The sequence below is a fragment of the Biomphalaria glabrata genome, chromosome 1, assembly GCF_947242115.1.
Source record: "Biomphalaria glabrata chromosome 1, xgBioGlab47.1, whole genome shotgun sequence".
NCBI lineage: Eukaryota > Metazoa > Mollusca > Gastropoda > Planorbidae > Biomphalaria > Biomphalaria glabrata.
In genome coordinates this window covers 8690816-8707933 of record NC_074711.1, presented here as the reverse complement: position 1 = coordinate 8707933, position 17118 = coordinate 8690816, and the positions used below count along the sequence as shown (strand labels likewise).

The window sequence follows — 17118 nt, the reverse complement described above, 5'->3', positions numbered from 1 at the left end:
GAAGCCCTGATCATATTTATACAAGCTTCCATTAAATGTCAGAATGCTGTACTGCTGTGGACCTGCCTATTATAACCATTGAAATTTTTGTGTACAGTTGACAATGAATTTAGTTTTTGCTTAACAAATCTAGACTGTGCCAGAGCTACACTAATGTCAAGTAGTTAAAGTTTTCAATAATAATAATTATTTACACAACCGGGGGAAGGTGTGGTGGCCTAATGGTAATGCCCTTGAACTCCGAACCGATGGGTCGAGGGCAGTGGTGAATTTACCTATAACCAACAAAAGCTGTAGCTTAGACCCCCCCACACACACACACACACTTGTCTGGTGGCCTCCCAAATATTGTTTGAAGAAAAAAAAAGCAAACGAATAAAGTACTTTATGATGATTACATGAAGCTCCAAATCTCAACTTAGCTTAGGGCCTTATCAACTCTAAATCGTGTCCTGATGATCTGATCCCAGGTTTAAATCTCAGTGAAGAGTCCACACAACTCTAATGGGTACCTGAGATTGGTTGAAGAAAGTATATTATAACGGGGTTTGATGTGCAGTTCGTTAATTTAAAAAAAATTAATTCTCTAAGGAACTCTCTATAAAAGAAATTTCTACAAATCAAATAAGAACATAAAACTAACATGTTATTCAACCTTGGATAGACCAATAATAGAATTCCCTATGTATCTTTTGTTTGAGACCCTACAACTACCCCCCCCCCCCAACCCCAAAAAAAAAAAAACATTAAGAAACTGAAACAGACATAAAATAGAGCAGGGAGATTCATAACAAACAAATATTCACATTTGACTAGAGTAACAAAAAGTAAAGTAGCAATTATACATAAAACACTGAATCATAATTTAAAGATACAATAACACCCACTTATATACACAGAAAGACACAAAGATAAAGGTACACTCCTTGTTCCATATGCTAGAACAAATTGGTACAAATGCTCCTTCTTCTCTAGTGCTATTATGGAATGGGTTGCCTGAGTCATCCAGGAAAAACCAATGTCATGACTAGATTGACATAGGGATACGCTTGTTTGAAGTAACGTCTGTATGTATAACATTTCTTAAATTGAACATTATTCAAAGTTTTCTTTAACGACTCTCAACGAAGACAGAAATCTCCTAAATTACAATCGAGTCTTTTTAGGAAGTGAATTGATCAACAATCATTTGATAATCAATTGCTTTCACAAACACTATGGTGGTCATCACAGAATTATACAATGTTATAGATTTTACTGATCTTCCACTCCATATGTGTACCGGTTCCATGGTGTAATGGTTAGCACTCTGGACTCTGAATCCAGCGATCCGAGTTCAAATCTCGGTGGAACCTGAATATATTTTTTTAGTGTGGTAGGTGACCGAGAGATCGAGCATCACGAGTAGGACGTAATCATCTTCTCTTTTGAAGTAACGTCTGTAAGGATCTCGGTTGATGGCTGGGAGTTTGAAATCTTTCGTTAAGGAAAATAAAGTTCGTTGTGCTGGCTATATGACACGACTTTTAACCCTCAGCCAAAGAAACAGATAAGCTTTACTTTATCTGACTTTTAGATCTAGTTTCGTAGCTATGGAGGGGGGGGGAGAATTTGAAAATCACCCTAGGCCCCCAATTCTGTACAAAATAAACTGTTGAGCGTGTTCAAGGTATTTTAAATATTCTAAAAATGTTTCAAATCTAAACAAGTCAATGTTATTTCATGTTCGATAAATATTTTCTAAAAATTACATTGGATTTTTTTAAGATTTAAATTTTATGAATATTTTTCTGATGTGTTAAGAATAAAAAAAAAATCAACTCTCACTGTCTGTCTATCTGTTTGGCTGATACATATTTTTAAAATGTTTTTTCTCCAAAACACAATTTTGGTTCAAGTTTAAATTTTTGCACCATTATTTCTTTTACCTAACAAAACAATGGTATTGAACAAAGGAAATATATTGCAATTGACAAATGTGTTGGTACAAATTAAATTAGTCCCCCTTTATACTTTGTTTAAAGAATTAGGTCGTTGCTTTACAAATTGACAACTGACAACAGGTAATGAAACATTCTATTTTTCATAAGCATTTAAAACTAGTTAGTGTATTGGCTTGAGGAGGCTTAAACCCTCAAGTTCAAATTCAAGTTGTACAATAATTTTGTTCTTTTATAAACTACATTTAACTACATAACCAAACCACACCACTTTCTCCCCCCCCCCTTTTTTTTTTACTATTCCTAACTGGTCCAAACTAATGATAGGATATAAAAACATTGAGAAAGCTAAAGGCATAACATTGCGCTAAACAAAAACAATTGGTAAAATTATATTATATTATATTTAATCTCACATATTTATTATTGTTAGTCTAGATCTATTAGTATCACAAAATAATTAAATGACTGATCCAAACTTTTTGATACAATTACATTTAATATAAAGTTTGATTTTTTCTTTTTCTAGTTTGACAATCTTGGAATTTTTATTCTTTTCGAACCATAAAAGACGTTTAATTTTGTACTTGGTTTTGTGTTGCTTTGAATATAAAAAACACAACTATGTACTTTTCACTGTTGACGTGGAATCTAGGCGTTTGTTTCAGTGTTTTCTTATGCATTTGGTAAATCCACTCTATTTTAATAGCTGTAGAAACAAATGTCAACTTTTCTCTGATAAGCTTTTGTTATGTAGTATAACAACGTAAAAGTAGTTTATTTTTTTATGCCGCTCATTCTATTGTTTAGGATTCGAGAGTCAGTTTATTTTGATAGCTACATAAACAAATCTTCCCATGTATCTGAAGTGTAGATATTGTGCACTGGACCGCACAGGACTTCAGTGACAGCGGCTCTCTTTTGTTCCTCGAGTGGTGACCGCGGCGATCTTTTCTTCCCTGAGTTGTGACCGCGGCAATGACATAAGTCGTCGCTTTTGACACTTTGTCTTTTGTTGTCTTATCTCTACGTAGCATTAGGATTGGTCGGTGTGGTCAGTGTGATGAAAAGGGCGCAAAAAAAAATACAGGATATGACGTAGACAACCAAAGTTGTTATATAAACGGGTGTAGACTTCAACACACTTCAATTCGTTACTCTGACTTGCAGCGCATGTTATTCGTACTGGATTGTTTTTGTGACTTTTAGTAATTTGGAAAATTTTTTCTCGCTTAAGAAACGATCTCCGAGTTTTAAACATCAGGATACACACTGGTAAGTAAAATGTTTTAAATATATATATTTTTTTTTTCAAATTGATAACTTTCAAGACTTTAGTTTTTGGTAAAATTAATGATTAGAAGCTAGCTGGCAGATGTGTTGCCTTGAAAAGTGTTGACCGAAAATAAATGGAAAACTATTACATAGTTTTGTTGTGGTTAATATGTTCTATCATTATAAGATAGTTATATAGTTAAATAGTTACCCCATTCAAATTTCATGATCTGTGGGTAGATAATGTAAAGGTCATCTGTTTCTGTGGCCCACGATTAACTAGGGTATCATGTGGTCAGCCTTTACTTTTCTCCATCTAATGTTAGGTACTCATTCTAGCTGGGTGGACTTAGAGGCGCCCAAAGATCCCGAAAATATAAATCCCAGTCCGTATTAATATTCGAACCTAAAACCCCAATTTAATAGCCATGCGCTTTGCCACTCAGTCACATCGCCCCCTTATAATATTATCTAATAAATTACAACTTTTACTAAAAATAATTATATTATTATAATTTTGAAAACTATCATCAATATTGCTAAATGTAAAACTCCCTGCTATTACATTTAAGATGATTATCCAATGACTCATACATTATTCAAGTTGTACCAAGATGAAATTGTTAAATAAAATTTCTTTCCTCTGCGATTATTTTGAAAATCGATGTTAATGCTATTTATTCATGCAAAACTTTTGTTTTATGTTTGCAAGTGTGTAAGAAACCTGAATTCAAATTTAAATAAAATATATTTTTATTTTTGAAGATAATACCATGGAGAAAAGCTTAAACTCAACACTGCACAAATCTAGAGCCTTGAAAAGAGAATTTGATGCTTCGGACAAGTAAGTTAATCATATTTTTCTCATATAATCATAAAATATAGTCATGAAACTAATACAAGAAGAAGAAAAAGTTAAAGCTTAAAGCGTTTTTCACACTTAATTTTTCCCTCTATAAATTCCTAATAATCGTCTGATTGATCCTCTCACCTTACTGTTGTTAATAAAATAACAGTAGCAATTTGATTCTTTAATTAATAGTCATTCTTATGTTTTAGTTGTTCGCATTTAAGTAAATACAAAATTTAAAAATATAATTTCATTGAAATTATTAGTCGAAAACCTGGGGACTCGAGTTTGAATCCTGGTGAATACTGGGATTTTTAATTTCGGGATTTTTAGGGCGACTCTGAGTGCACCAACCTTTAATTGGTACCTGACATTAGCTATTGAAAAGTAATGGCGTTTGGTCGTTGTGCTGACCACATGAAAACCTTGTTAACTACAAGCCACAGAAAATTATTAGAATTACATCATCTACACTTTTGTCGCTAGGACTGAAAGGGAAACCTTCTTCTTGCTCTATGTGTTTATTCAAAGTCCTCTATGAGTTGCTCCATAGTACTTTATGAGTTTTAGCCATAGACGCTTCAGAACTGATTTGTTTTAAGGATATTTAAATTGACACTTATGTAAATGAACTTTTTGGATCAACAATTTTTTTTCGCTGCCAAAATTTATTAAATGTATAGGTTTATTTATTTACTAATAAAATAAAAGTAAATAATTAAAATACTTTATTTATTGTTTTTTTTTTCTGCAGCGACAAGTGTTTGAAGGATCAAATGAATTATACCAAGGAGAATATAAATGCAGCCATTGAAAGAGCTGATCACGTGACTGTGGCAAACATTATTGGTACACAAATACGCAGGACAACATACTATGGCAAAAAGATCATGAAGCAGGCATTCATTAAGGCTTGCCTGGCAGGCGATAACCGTATCGTGTGTCTGCTGCTACGTAATGGAGCTGACGTCAACGAGGCGTCCATTGAAGACTTCACACCACTCAAGGCTGCTGTTCTGTCTAATTCTTACCAAACTGTTGAGCTGTTGCTGGAATGTGAAGCGAGTGCCAAAACTCCTACTAAACCTTCTCAAGACAACGTGCTTCATGTGGCGCTGAAGGGAGGATTTTACCCAAGCCTTGTCATAGGCTCAGAAAGATGGGATGCCGAGTTCCTAACTGATACAAAAATTATAAAACTTTTGATTGACCATGGGGCATCAGTTAACCAGAAATGTGCCAACGGTTACCTGACCTTGTCACTTGCTGCCTCTTCCAACAGAGATGCTGTCATCACTCACCTCATTAAGAAAGGCGCTGATGTCAACAGCGTGGACAGTAGGTATGGGATGACTCCCCTGATGCACGCAGATATTGCAGGCAATGTCTACATCGTAAGACAGCTTCTAAAATATAAAGCAGCCATAGACATCACAGACCAATGGGACTATACAGCTCTCATGTTGGCTGCTCAGTTCAATAAGCCTTTAGTTGTCTCAGCCTTAATTCAAGAAGGCGCTGATGTCAACAAGGTCAGTGGCTTTGACGGAAAGAGCGCCCTAATTTTGGCAATAGAGTCCTACTGTTGTGACACAGTTAATATTCTGCTGGAAAACGGCGCGGACGTGAACTATAGAAAGCCAATCCACAAGAGTGGGACGACTGCCTTGATGATAGCCGCTCAAAATGGTTTCATAGAAGCCGTGGAGAGTTTATTATCTTACAATGCAGATGTGGATCTAAGAGACGAGGATGGACATACCGCGGAATGTTTGTGTTCAGATAGTGAAATACTTGAACTACTAAATATGTGACAATAAATTAGTTGATGTTTTATTTGTAGCCATTAAAATTATGTTTTGTTACATGTATAACTTTTTACTGAATATATTAAACGCCAAATTTTAGTGTACAGAATTTTTGAAATGCATTATAATTTTTTTTATTTTGTATGCTCTAATATAGTACTCAATAAAATATTTAATGAATTGAATGAATAGTTTTCTTTTATTGTTTTTATTTGTTTTTCTATTTTTTCTTTAGATTATAACTAAGTTTACAAATACTTAAATTTAGATAACCTTCATAAGATAAGACTCTCAAGTAAAGTAGCAATTATACATAAAACACTGAAACATAATCTTTAGATACAAAAACAAAATCTAATAAAATACTCAAACAGACACAAAGATGAGGCATGTTCCTCGTTCCATATGTTAGGACAAATTTGTACAAATACTCCTTCATCCCTAGTGTTATTAGAAAAAGGAATGGGTTGCCTGAGGCAGCCAAGAAATTCTGTGACCTGTTATAAATTATGTCAATGTTTAATATGCATGTCTCGATGCATGGAACCTTGGACGTAATCTTCTTCTTTTTTTGAAGTAACTTCAGTATTTTATAAGATAAGAAGAAGAAATATTGACTGGTTCTGAAGTATCTGAGAGAAGCTAGAAGAGATGGGGTAGCTGTGGTTTTAATTTACAAGATCGAAATTGTTAAAATCAATAGGACTTTTCTGACTATCAGCCACTTTTTGGTCTGTAAAATTTCTTAAATAAATTCATAATGCTATTATTTCTTTTTTTTTCTTCGAACAAAATATAACAAGAAAATTTTTTTAAAATTATTTAAAAAACGCTAATATAAAGTGTACTTGTATCTTATAGTTTGGATTAGTCATGCAATTAAATATGTAATGGAGCTAAACTATCAAGAATTAAAAAGCATTTATAAAAATAAAAGAAGGGAGATCGACTTGATATCAAACTCATGGCTCAAGTCTTCTCAGTTCACACAGTAACCACTCTACTAGTGGAGAGCTTATGAACATGGAAGATTGTATAGTTATCTATGGTTTCCATAATCTGGTACTATTTTTTAGGTTTGCGTTTACTAGACTCAGACGAAGACCTCTAAAGTTATAAATTGGACTGATTCAGCTTGTACCATCACTTCAGTCATTACAATTGCTTTCCATTTTTCTAAATACAAAACAAAAATGTTATTATCGATTGTTTATTATGTTTTTAAAAAATTGATACTTGTGTTGTCAATTAAAAGAATATTAATTGTGCAAAACTTAAGCTTGAACCGAGACTGAGTGTCTGAGAAATCTCGTGTACACAAATTTCTCATACGGACAGAGTAAGTTAAGATAAGCTTTGGGAGAAATCAAGTGTGTTCATTTTTTTTCCAGACAGGGTAAATTGATATAAGATTTATTAAAACACAACTGGTGATGTGTGAAAACAAAATTTGAAACATAAATATAACAAAAATAATAATAAAACAACAGACAAACAATTTTAGTGGGCACTTGTAGCTCAGTAATACTCTCAGCCACATACTATAAACAAATTGGATTATTTGAAATATTGCACTTTTTTTTCCTTTTAACTGAAAAGAAAAAAATAAAGTTAATAAAGAAAATCAACCAATTTGCTAATTAAATACTGGTAATAATTAATTTTTGGGTACTGAACAAGGGATATAAATTGTATTTGTCAGATGTGTCGGTAAAAGTTAAATTAGTCCCCTTTTTGCATTGTTTAAAAAAATTAGGTCGTCCCTTATAAGTTTGAAAGTAACAATAAGTAATGAAACCTTTTATTATTTTCATAAGCACTTTAACTGGTACAGTAGTTAGTATATTGGCTTGTGGAGTCTTAAGCCCTCGAGCTCGAATTCAAGTCTTACAATTATTTTGTTCTTTATAAACTATATTTAAAAAGCGATCTCGATAACCTTTACAATGTCTTCCCCTTCCTCCTCTTTACTCATACCAGCTAGTTCAGACAGGTAATAGTTTCTAAGTGCATAGAGAAAGAAAAAAGTTAATAGTGTGCTCATCTAAAAACAGGTTGTTAAAATTATTTTTCATCGCACAGATTTATTATGTTAGTCTAGATCTATGATTATTCCAAAAAAATTAAATGACTGATTAAAACTAATTGATACAATTATCTTTAATATAAACTGTGTTGTTGTTGTTTTTTTTTTAAATATATTTTTTTTTCCTTGTTTAGGAGTCTTATGAACTTTTATTCATCTCGGTTTAGTGTGTGAATGTTGTTGGTATTTGCATCTATAATGTTATTGTTACAGTAGTTACACTTAGGTTGTCAATTGTAGTCAAAATGAATTTCTATTTGATTGGATCAATAAAAATTATCTTATCTTATCTTATCTTAAGACGTTTGATTATTAACTTGGTTTCGTGTTGGTTTAAACATAATCTAAAAAAAAAACTTGACGTGGAATCTATGCGATTGTTTCAGTGTTTTCTTAAGCATTTGGTAAATCCACTCTATTTAAATAGCTGTACAAACAAATGTCAACTTTTCTCTGATAAGCTTTTGTTCTGTAGTATAACGTTGTAGAAGTAGTTTATTTTTTTATGCCGCTCCTTCTATTGTCCAGGGTTCGAGAGTCAGTTTATTTTGATAGCTGCTTAAACAAATCTTCCCGTGTATCTGAAGTGTAGGTATTGTGCACTGGCCCTCACAGGACTTCAGTAACTGCGGCGATCTATTGTTCCTCGAGTGGTGACCGCTGCGATCTTTTGGTCCTGGAGTGGTGACCGCAGCGATCTTTTGTTCCTCGAGTAGTGACCGCGGCGATCTTTTGTTCCCTGAGTTGTGACCGCGGCAATGACATAAGTCGTCGCTTTTGACACTTTGTCTTTTGTTGTCTTATCTCTATAGAGCATTAGGATTGTCAGTGTGATAAAAAGGCGCAAAAAAAAATACAGGGTATGACGTAGACAACCAAAGGTGGTATATAAACGGTTGTAGACTTTAACACACTTCAATTCGTTACTCTGACTTGCATGTTATTCGTACTGGATTGTTTTTGTGACTTTTAGTAATTAGGAAATTATTTCTCGCTTAAGAAACGATCTCCGAGTTTTAAACATCAAAAATCACACTGGTAAGTAAAATTTTTAAAATATATATATTTTTTTTATTTTTCAATAGTTAACTTTCATAACTTTAGTTATATTGTAAAATTAATAATTAGAAGCTAGCTGGCAGATGTGTCACCTTGATAAGTGTTGACCAAAAATAAAAGACACATTTTTAAAAGTTTGTTGTAGTTACCATGTTCTATCAGTAAAAGATAAATATATAGTATAATAGTTACCCCATTCAGACTTTACAATCTGTGGGGAGATAATGTAAAGGTCATCTGTTTCTGTGGCCCACGATTAACAAGGGTTTCATGTGGTTAGCCTTTACTTTTCTCCATCTAATGTTAGGTACTCATTCTAGCTGGGTGGACTTACAGGCGCCCAAAGATCCCGAAATTAAAAATCCCAGTCAGCATTAAGATTTGAACCTGGAACGCCAGTTCGAAAGACAAGCGCTTTGCCGCTTTCTCACATCGCCCCCTTATAATATTATCTTATAAATTACAAACTTTCCTAAGAAAATTATTATATTATTATAATATTGAAAACTATTATCAATATTGCTAAATGTAAAACTCCCTAATATTACATTTAAGATGATTATTCCAAGATTCATATACTATTCAAGTTATACCAAGATGAAATTGTTTAAAAAAATTTCTTTCCTTTGCGATTATTTTTATAATCGATGTTAATGTTATTTATTCATTTTATTTTATGTTTGCAAGTGTGTAAGAAATCTAAATTCAAATTTAATTAAAATATATTTTTATTCTTAATTTTGCAGATAATATCATTGAAAACTATTATCAATATTGCTAAATGTAAAACTCCCTGCTATTTCTGACCTCTGCGATTATTTTTATAATCGATGTTAATGTTATTTATTCATTTTGTTTTATGTTTGCAAGTGTGTAAGAAATCTTAATTCAAATTTAATTAAAATATATTTTTATTCTTAATTTTGCAGATAATATCATGGAGAAAAGCTTAAACTCAACACTGCACAAATCTAGAGCCTTGAAAAGAGAATTTTCTGCTTCGGACAAGTAAGTTAATCATATTTTTCTCATCATAAAATATAGACAGGAAACTAATACAATAAAAGAAAAAGTTAAAGTCTAAGCGTTTTTCACACTTAATTATCAATCTATCAATTCCAAATAATCGTCTGAGTGATTCTCTCACACTACTGTTGTTAGTAAAATAACAGTAGCAATTTGATTCTTTAATTAATAGTTATTTTCATATTTTAGTTGAATTTAAGTGAATAAAAAATTAAAAATATAATTTCATTGAAATTATTATTCGCAAACCTGGGGACTCGAGTTCGAATCCTGGTAAATACTGGGATTTTTTATTTCGGGATTTTTAGGGCGCCTCTGAGTGCACCCACCTTAAATGGGTACCTGACATTAGCTGTCGAAAAGTAATGGCGGTTGGTTGTTGTGCTGACCACATAAAAACCTTGTTAACTACAAACCACAGAAACAAATTACCATTACATCATCTGCCCCATTTTCGCTAGGCCTGAAAGGGAAACTTTCTTGCTCTATGTGTTGATTCATAGTCCTCTAAGAGTTGCTCCATAGTATTTTACAAGTTTTACCCATAGTCGCTTCAGTACTGATTTGATTTAAGAATATTTAAATTGACACTTATGTAAATTAAGTTTTTGGATCAACAATTTTGTTTCTCTGCCAAAATGTATTATATGTTTATACATTTACTAATAAAATAAAAGTAATTAATTGAAAGACTTTATGTGTTGTTTTCTTTTCTGCAGCGACAAGTGTTTGAAGGACAAAATGAAATATACCATGGTGAATATAAATGCAGCAATTGAAAGTGGAGATCACGTGACTGTGGCCAACATAATTGGTACACAGATACGCAGGACAACATACTATGGCAAAAAGATCATGAAGCAGGCATTCATTAAGGCTTGCCTGGCAGGCTATTGCCGTATCGTGTGTCTGTTGCTACGTAATGGAGCTGACGTCAACGAGGCGTCCATTGAAGACTTCACACCACTCAAGGCTGCTGTTCTGTCTAATTCTTACCAAACTGTTGAGCTGTTGCTGGAATGTGAAGCGTGTGCCAAAACTCCTACTAAGCCTTCACAAGACAACGTGCTTCATGTGGCGCTGAAAGGAGGATTTCACCCCAGCCTTGTCATAGGCTCAGAAAGATGGGACGCCGAGTTCCTAACTGATACAAAAATTATAAAACTTTTGATTGACCATGGAGCTTCAGTTAACCAGAAATGTGCAAACGGTTACCTGCCCTTGTCACTTGCTGCCTCTTCCAACAGAGATGCTGTCATCACTCACCTCATTAAGAAAGGCGCTGATGTCAACAGTGTTGACAGTAGGTATGGGATGACTCCCCTGATGCACGCAGCTATTTCAGGCAATGTCTACATCGTTAGACAGCTTCTGAAATATAAAGCAGCCATAGACATCACAGACCAATGGGACTATACAGCTCTTATGTTGGCTGCTCAGTTCAATAAGCCTTTAGTTGTCTCAGCCTTAATTCAAGAAGGCGCTGATGTCAACAAAGTCAGTGGCTTTGACGGAAAGAGCGCCCTAATTTTGGCTATAGAGTCCTAGTGTTGTGACACAGTTAATATTCTGCTGGAAAACGGCGCAGACGTGAACTATAGAAAGCCAATCCACAAGAGTGGGACGACTGCCTTGATGATAGCCGCTCAAAATGGTTTCATAGAAGCCGTGGAGAGTTTATTATCTTACAATGCAGATGTGGATCTGAGAGACGAGGATGGACATACCGTTGAATGTTTGTGTTCAGATAGTGAAATACTTGAACTTCTAAATATGTGACAATAAATTAGTTGATGTTTTATTTGTAGCCATTAAAATTATGTTTTGTTACATGTATAACTATTTACTGAATATATTAAACGCAGAATTTTAGTGTACAGAATTTTTGAAATGCATTATGATTTTTTTTATTTAGTATGCTCTAATATAGTACTCAATAAAATATTTAATGAATTGACTGAATAGTTTTCTTTTATTGTTTTTATTTGTTTTTTAATTTTTCTTTTAGATTAAAACTAAGTTTACAAATACTTAAATTTAGATAACCTTCTTAAGAGAAGACTCACAAGTAAAGTAGCAATTATACATAAAACACTGAGACATAATCTTTAGATACAAAAAAAAAATCTAATAAAATACTCAAAAAGACACAAAGATGAGGCATGTTCCTCGTTCCATATGTTAGGACAAATTTGTACAAATACTCCTTCATCCCTAGTGCTATTATAAAATGGAATGGGTTGCCTGAGGCAACCAAGAAATTCTGTGACCTGTTATAGATTAAGTCAATGTTTAACATGCATGACTCGATGCATGGCGCCTTGGACGTAATCATCTTCTTTTTAGAAGTAACGTCAGTATTTTAAAAGATAAGAAGAAGAAATATTGACTGGTTCTGAAGTATCTGAGAGAAGCTAGAAGAGATGGGGTAGCTGTGGTTTTAATTTACAAGATCGAAATTGTTAAAATCAATAGGACTTTTCTGACTATCAGCCACTTTTTGGTCTGTAAATTTTCTTAAATAAATTCATAATGCTATTATTTCTTTTTTTTCTTCGAACAAAATATAACAAGAAAATATTTTTTTTTAATTATTTAAAAAACGCTAATATAAAGTGTACTTGTATCTTATAGTTTGGATTTATCATGCAATTAAATATGTAATGGAGCTAAACTATCAAGAAAATAAAAAGCATTTATAAAAATAAAAGAAGGGAGAACGACTTGATATCAAGCTCAAGTCTTCTCAGTTCACACAGTAACCACTCTACTAGTGGAGAGCTTATGAACATGGAAGATTGTAAAGTTATCTATGGTTTCTATAATCTGGTACTATTTTTTAGGTTTGCGTTTACTACACTCAGACGAAGACCTATAAAGTTATAAATTGGACTCATTCAGCTTGTACCATCACTTCAGTCAATTACAATTGCTTTCCATTTTTCTAAATACAAAACAAAAAAGTTATTATCGATAGTTTATTATGTTTTTAAAAAATTGATACTTGTGTTGTCAATTAAAAGAATATTAATTGTGCAAAACTTAAGCTTGAACCGAGACTGAGTGTCTGAGAAATCTCGTGTACACAAATTTCTCATACGGACAGAGTAAGATAAGATAAGCTTTGGGAGAAATCAAGTGTGTTCATTTTTTTCCGGACAGGGTAAATTGATATAAGATTTATTAAAACACAACTGGTGATGTGTGAAAACAAAATTTGAAACATAAATATAAACAAAAATAATAATAAAACAACAGACAAACAATTTTAGTCGGCACTTGTACCTCAGTAATACGCTCAGCCACATACTATAAACAAATAGGATTATTTGAAATATTGCACTTTTTTTTCCCTTTTAACTGAAAAGAAAAAATAAAGTTAATAAAGAAAATCAACCAATTTGCTAATTAAATACTGGTAATAATTAATTTTTTGGGTACTGAAAAAAGGGACATAAATTGTATTTGACAGATGTGTCGGTAAAAGTTAAATTAGTCCCCTTGGTATTGTGTTGCTTTGAATATAAAAAACACAACTATGTACTTTTCACTGTTGACGTTGAATCTATGCGTTTGTTTCAGTGTTTTCTTATGCATTTGGTCAATCCACTCTATTTTAATAGCTGTACAAACAAATGTTAACTTTTATCTGATAAGCTTTTGTTCTGTAGTGTAATAACGTAAAAGAAGTTTATTTTTTATGCCGCTCCTTCTATTGTTCAGGATTCGAGAGTCAGTTTATTTTGTTAGCTGCATAAACAAATCTTCCCGTGTATCTGAAGTGTAGGTATTGTGCGCAGGACCTCACAGAACTTCAGTAACTGCGGCGATCTTTTGTTCCTCGAGTGGTGACAGCAGCGATCTTTTGTTTATCGAGTGGTGACCGCGGAGATCTTTTGTTCCCTGAGTTGTGACCGCGGCAATGACATAAGTCGTCGCTTTTGACACTTTGTCTTTTGTTGTCTTATCTCTATAGAGCATTAGGATTGGTCAGTGTGGTCAGTGTGATAAAAAGGCGCAAAAAATACAGGGTATGACGTAGACAACCAAAGGTGGTATATAAACGGGTGTAGACTTTAACACACTTCAATTCGTTACTCTGACTTGCATCGCATGTTATTCGTACTGGATTTTTTTTGTGACTTTTAGTAATTAGGAAATTATTTCTCGCTTAAGAAACGATCTCCGAGTTTTAAACATCAAAATTCACACTGGTAAGTAAAATTTTTAAAAACATATATATTTTTTTATTTTTCAATAGTTAACTTTCATGACTTTAGTTATATTGTAAAATTAATAAATAGAAGCTAGCTGGCAGATGTGTCACTTTGATAAGTGTTGACCAAAAATAAAAGACACATTTTTAAAAGTTTGTTGTAGTTACCATGTTCTATCAGTAAAAGATAAATATATAGTATAATAGTTACCCCATTCAGACTTTACAATCTGTGGGGAGATAATGTAAAGGTCATCTGTTTCTGTGGCCCACGATTAACGAGGGTATCATGTGGTTAGCCTTTACTTTTCTCCATCTAATGTTAGGTACTCATTCTAGCTGGGTGGACTTAGAGGCGCCCAAAGATCCCGAAATTAAAAATCCCAGTCCGCATTAATATTCGAACCTGGAACGCCAGTTCGAAAGACAAGCGCTTTGCCGCTCACTCACATCGCCCCCTTATAATATTATCTTATAAATTACAAACTTTTCTAAGAAAATTATTATATTATTATAATATTGAAAACTATTACCAATATTGCTAAATGTAAAACTCCATGCTATTACATTTAAGATGATTATTCCAAGATTTATATACTATTCAAGTTATACCAAGATGAAATTGTTTAAAAAAAAATTCTTTACTCTGCGATTATTTTTATAATCGATGTTAATGTTATTTATTCATTTTGTTTTATGTTTGCGAGTGTGTAAGAAATCTAAATTCAAATTTAATTAAAATATATTTTTAATTTTATTTTTGCAGATAATATCATGGAGAAAAGCTTAAACTCAACACTGCACAAATCTAGAGCCTTGAAAAGAGAATTTTCTGCTTCGGACAAGTAAGTTAATCATATTTTTCTCATATAATCATAAAATATAGTCAGGAAACTAATACAATAAAAGAAAAAGTTAAAGTCTAAGCGTTTTTCACACTTAATTATCCCTCTATCAATTCCAAATAATCGTCTGAGTGATTCTCTCACAATACTGTTGTTAATAAAATAACAGTAGCAATTTGATTCTTTAATTAATAGTCATTTTCATATTTTAGTTGCATTTAAGTAAATAAAAAATTAAAAATATAATTTCATTGAAATTATTATTCGCAAACCTGGGGACTCGAGTTCGAATCCTGGTAAATACTGGGATTTTTTATTTCGTGATTTTTAGGGCGCCTCTGAGTGCACCCACCTTAAATGGGTACCTGACATTAGCTGCCGAAAAGTAATGGCGGTTGGTCATTGTGCTGACCACATAAAAACCTTGTTAACTACAAACCACAGAAACAAATTACCATTACATCATCTGCCCCATTTTTCGCTAGGCCTGAAAGGGAAACTTTCTTGCTCTATGTGTTGATTCATAGTCATCTATGAGTTGCTCCATAGTACTTTACAAGTTTTACCCATAGTCGCTTCAGTACTGATTTGATTTAAGAATATTTATTTGACACTTATGTAAATTAAATTTTTGGATCAACAATTTTGTTTCTCTGCCAAAATGTATTATATGTATAGGTTTATACATTTACTAATAAAATAAAAGTAATTAATTGAAAGACTTTATGTGTTGTTTTCTTTTCTGCAGCGACAAGTGTTTGAAGGACCAAATGAAATATACCATGGAGAATATAAATGCAGCAATTGAAAGAGGAGATCACGTGAGTGTGGCCAATATTATTGGTACACAGATACGCAGGACAACATACTATGGCAAAAAGATCATGAAGCAGGCATTCATTAAGGCTTGCCTGGCAGGCGATAGCCGTATCTTGTGTCTGCTACTTCGTAATGGAGCTGACGTCAACGAGACTTCCATTGAAGACTTCACACCACTCAAGGCTGCTGTTCTGTCTAATTCTTACCAAACTGTTGAGCTGCTACTGGAATGTGAAGCTAGTGCCAAAACTCCTACTAAGCCTTCACAAGACAACGTGCTTCATGTGGCGCTGAAGGGAGGATTTCACCCCAGCCTTGTCATAGGCTTAGAAAGATGGGACACCGAGTTCCTAACTGAAACAAAAATTATAAAACTTTTGATTGACCATGGGGCATCAGTTAACCAGAAATGTGCAAACGGTTACCTGCCCTTGTCACTTGCTGCCTCTTCCAACAGGGATGCTGTCATCACTCACCTCATTAAGAAAGGCGCTGATGTCAACACCGTGGACAGTAGGTATGGGATGACTCCCCTGATGCACGCAGCTATTGCAGGCAATGTCTACATCGTAAGACAGCTTCTGAAATATAAAGCAGCCATAGACATCACAGACCAATGTGACTATACAGCTCTCATGTTGGCTGCTCAGTTCAATAAGCCTTTACTTGTCTCAGCCTTAATTCAAGAAGGCGCTGATGTTAACAAGGTCAGTGGCTTTGACGGAAAGAGCGCCCTAATTTTGGCTATAGAGTCCTACTGTTGTGACACAGTTAATATTCTGCTGGAAAACGGCGCAGACGTGAACTATAGAAAGCCAATCCACAAGAGTGGAACGACTGCCTTGATGATAGCCGCTCAAAATGGTTTCATAGAAGCCGTGGAGAGTTTATTATCTTACAATGCAGATGTGGATCTGAGAGACGAGGATGGACATACCGCTGAATGTTTGTGTTCAGATAGTGAAATACTTGAACTACTAAATATGTGACAAAATATTAGTTGATGTTATATGTGTAGGCAATAAATTTATGTTTTGTTACAATTATAACTATTTACTGAATATATTAAAACGCCAAATTTTTATCTTATGGATTTTTTTAAGTGCATTATTTTTTTTTTCTATTCTGTATGCTCTAATGTATTAATAAATAAAATATTTAATTAAATGAATGAATAATTTTCTTTTATTGTTT

The 17118-nt window shown here is 33.3% G+C and overlaps 1 protein-coding gene and 1 non-coding gene across 2 annotated transcripts; both read left to right on the top strand.

Annotated features, from left to right (window-relative positions):
* Positions 1-1283: 1283 nt before the first annotated feature.
* On the top strand, positions 1284-1355 carry Trnaq-cug (transfer RNA glutamine (anticodon CUG)). The gene has a single exon. It is a non-coding gene; the product is annotated as a tRNA-Gln (tRNA).
* Positions 1356-3988: 2633 nt separating this feature from the next.
* Positions 3989-16913, top strand: LOC106070216 (ankyrin-3-like). Its single transcript, XM_056018534.1, has 7 exons — positions 3989-4059; positions 4820-5835; positions 9948-10026; positions 10764-11541; positions 14021-14075; positions 15027-15105; positions 15854-16913. Exons 1-7 carry the CDS (start codon positions 3989-3991, stop codon positions 16911-16913), a joined length of 3138 nt encoding a protein of 1045 aa, XP_055874509.1.
* The last annotated feature ends 205 nt before the right edge of the window (positions 16914-17118 follow it).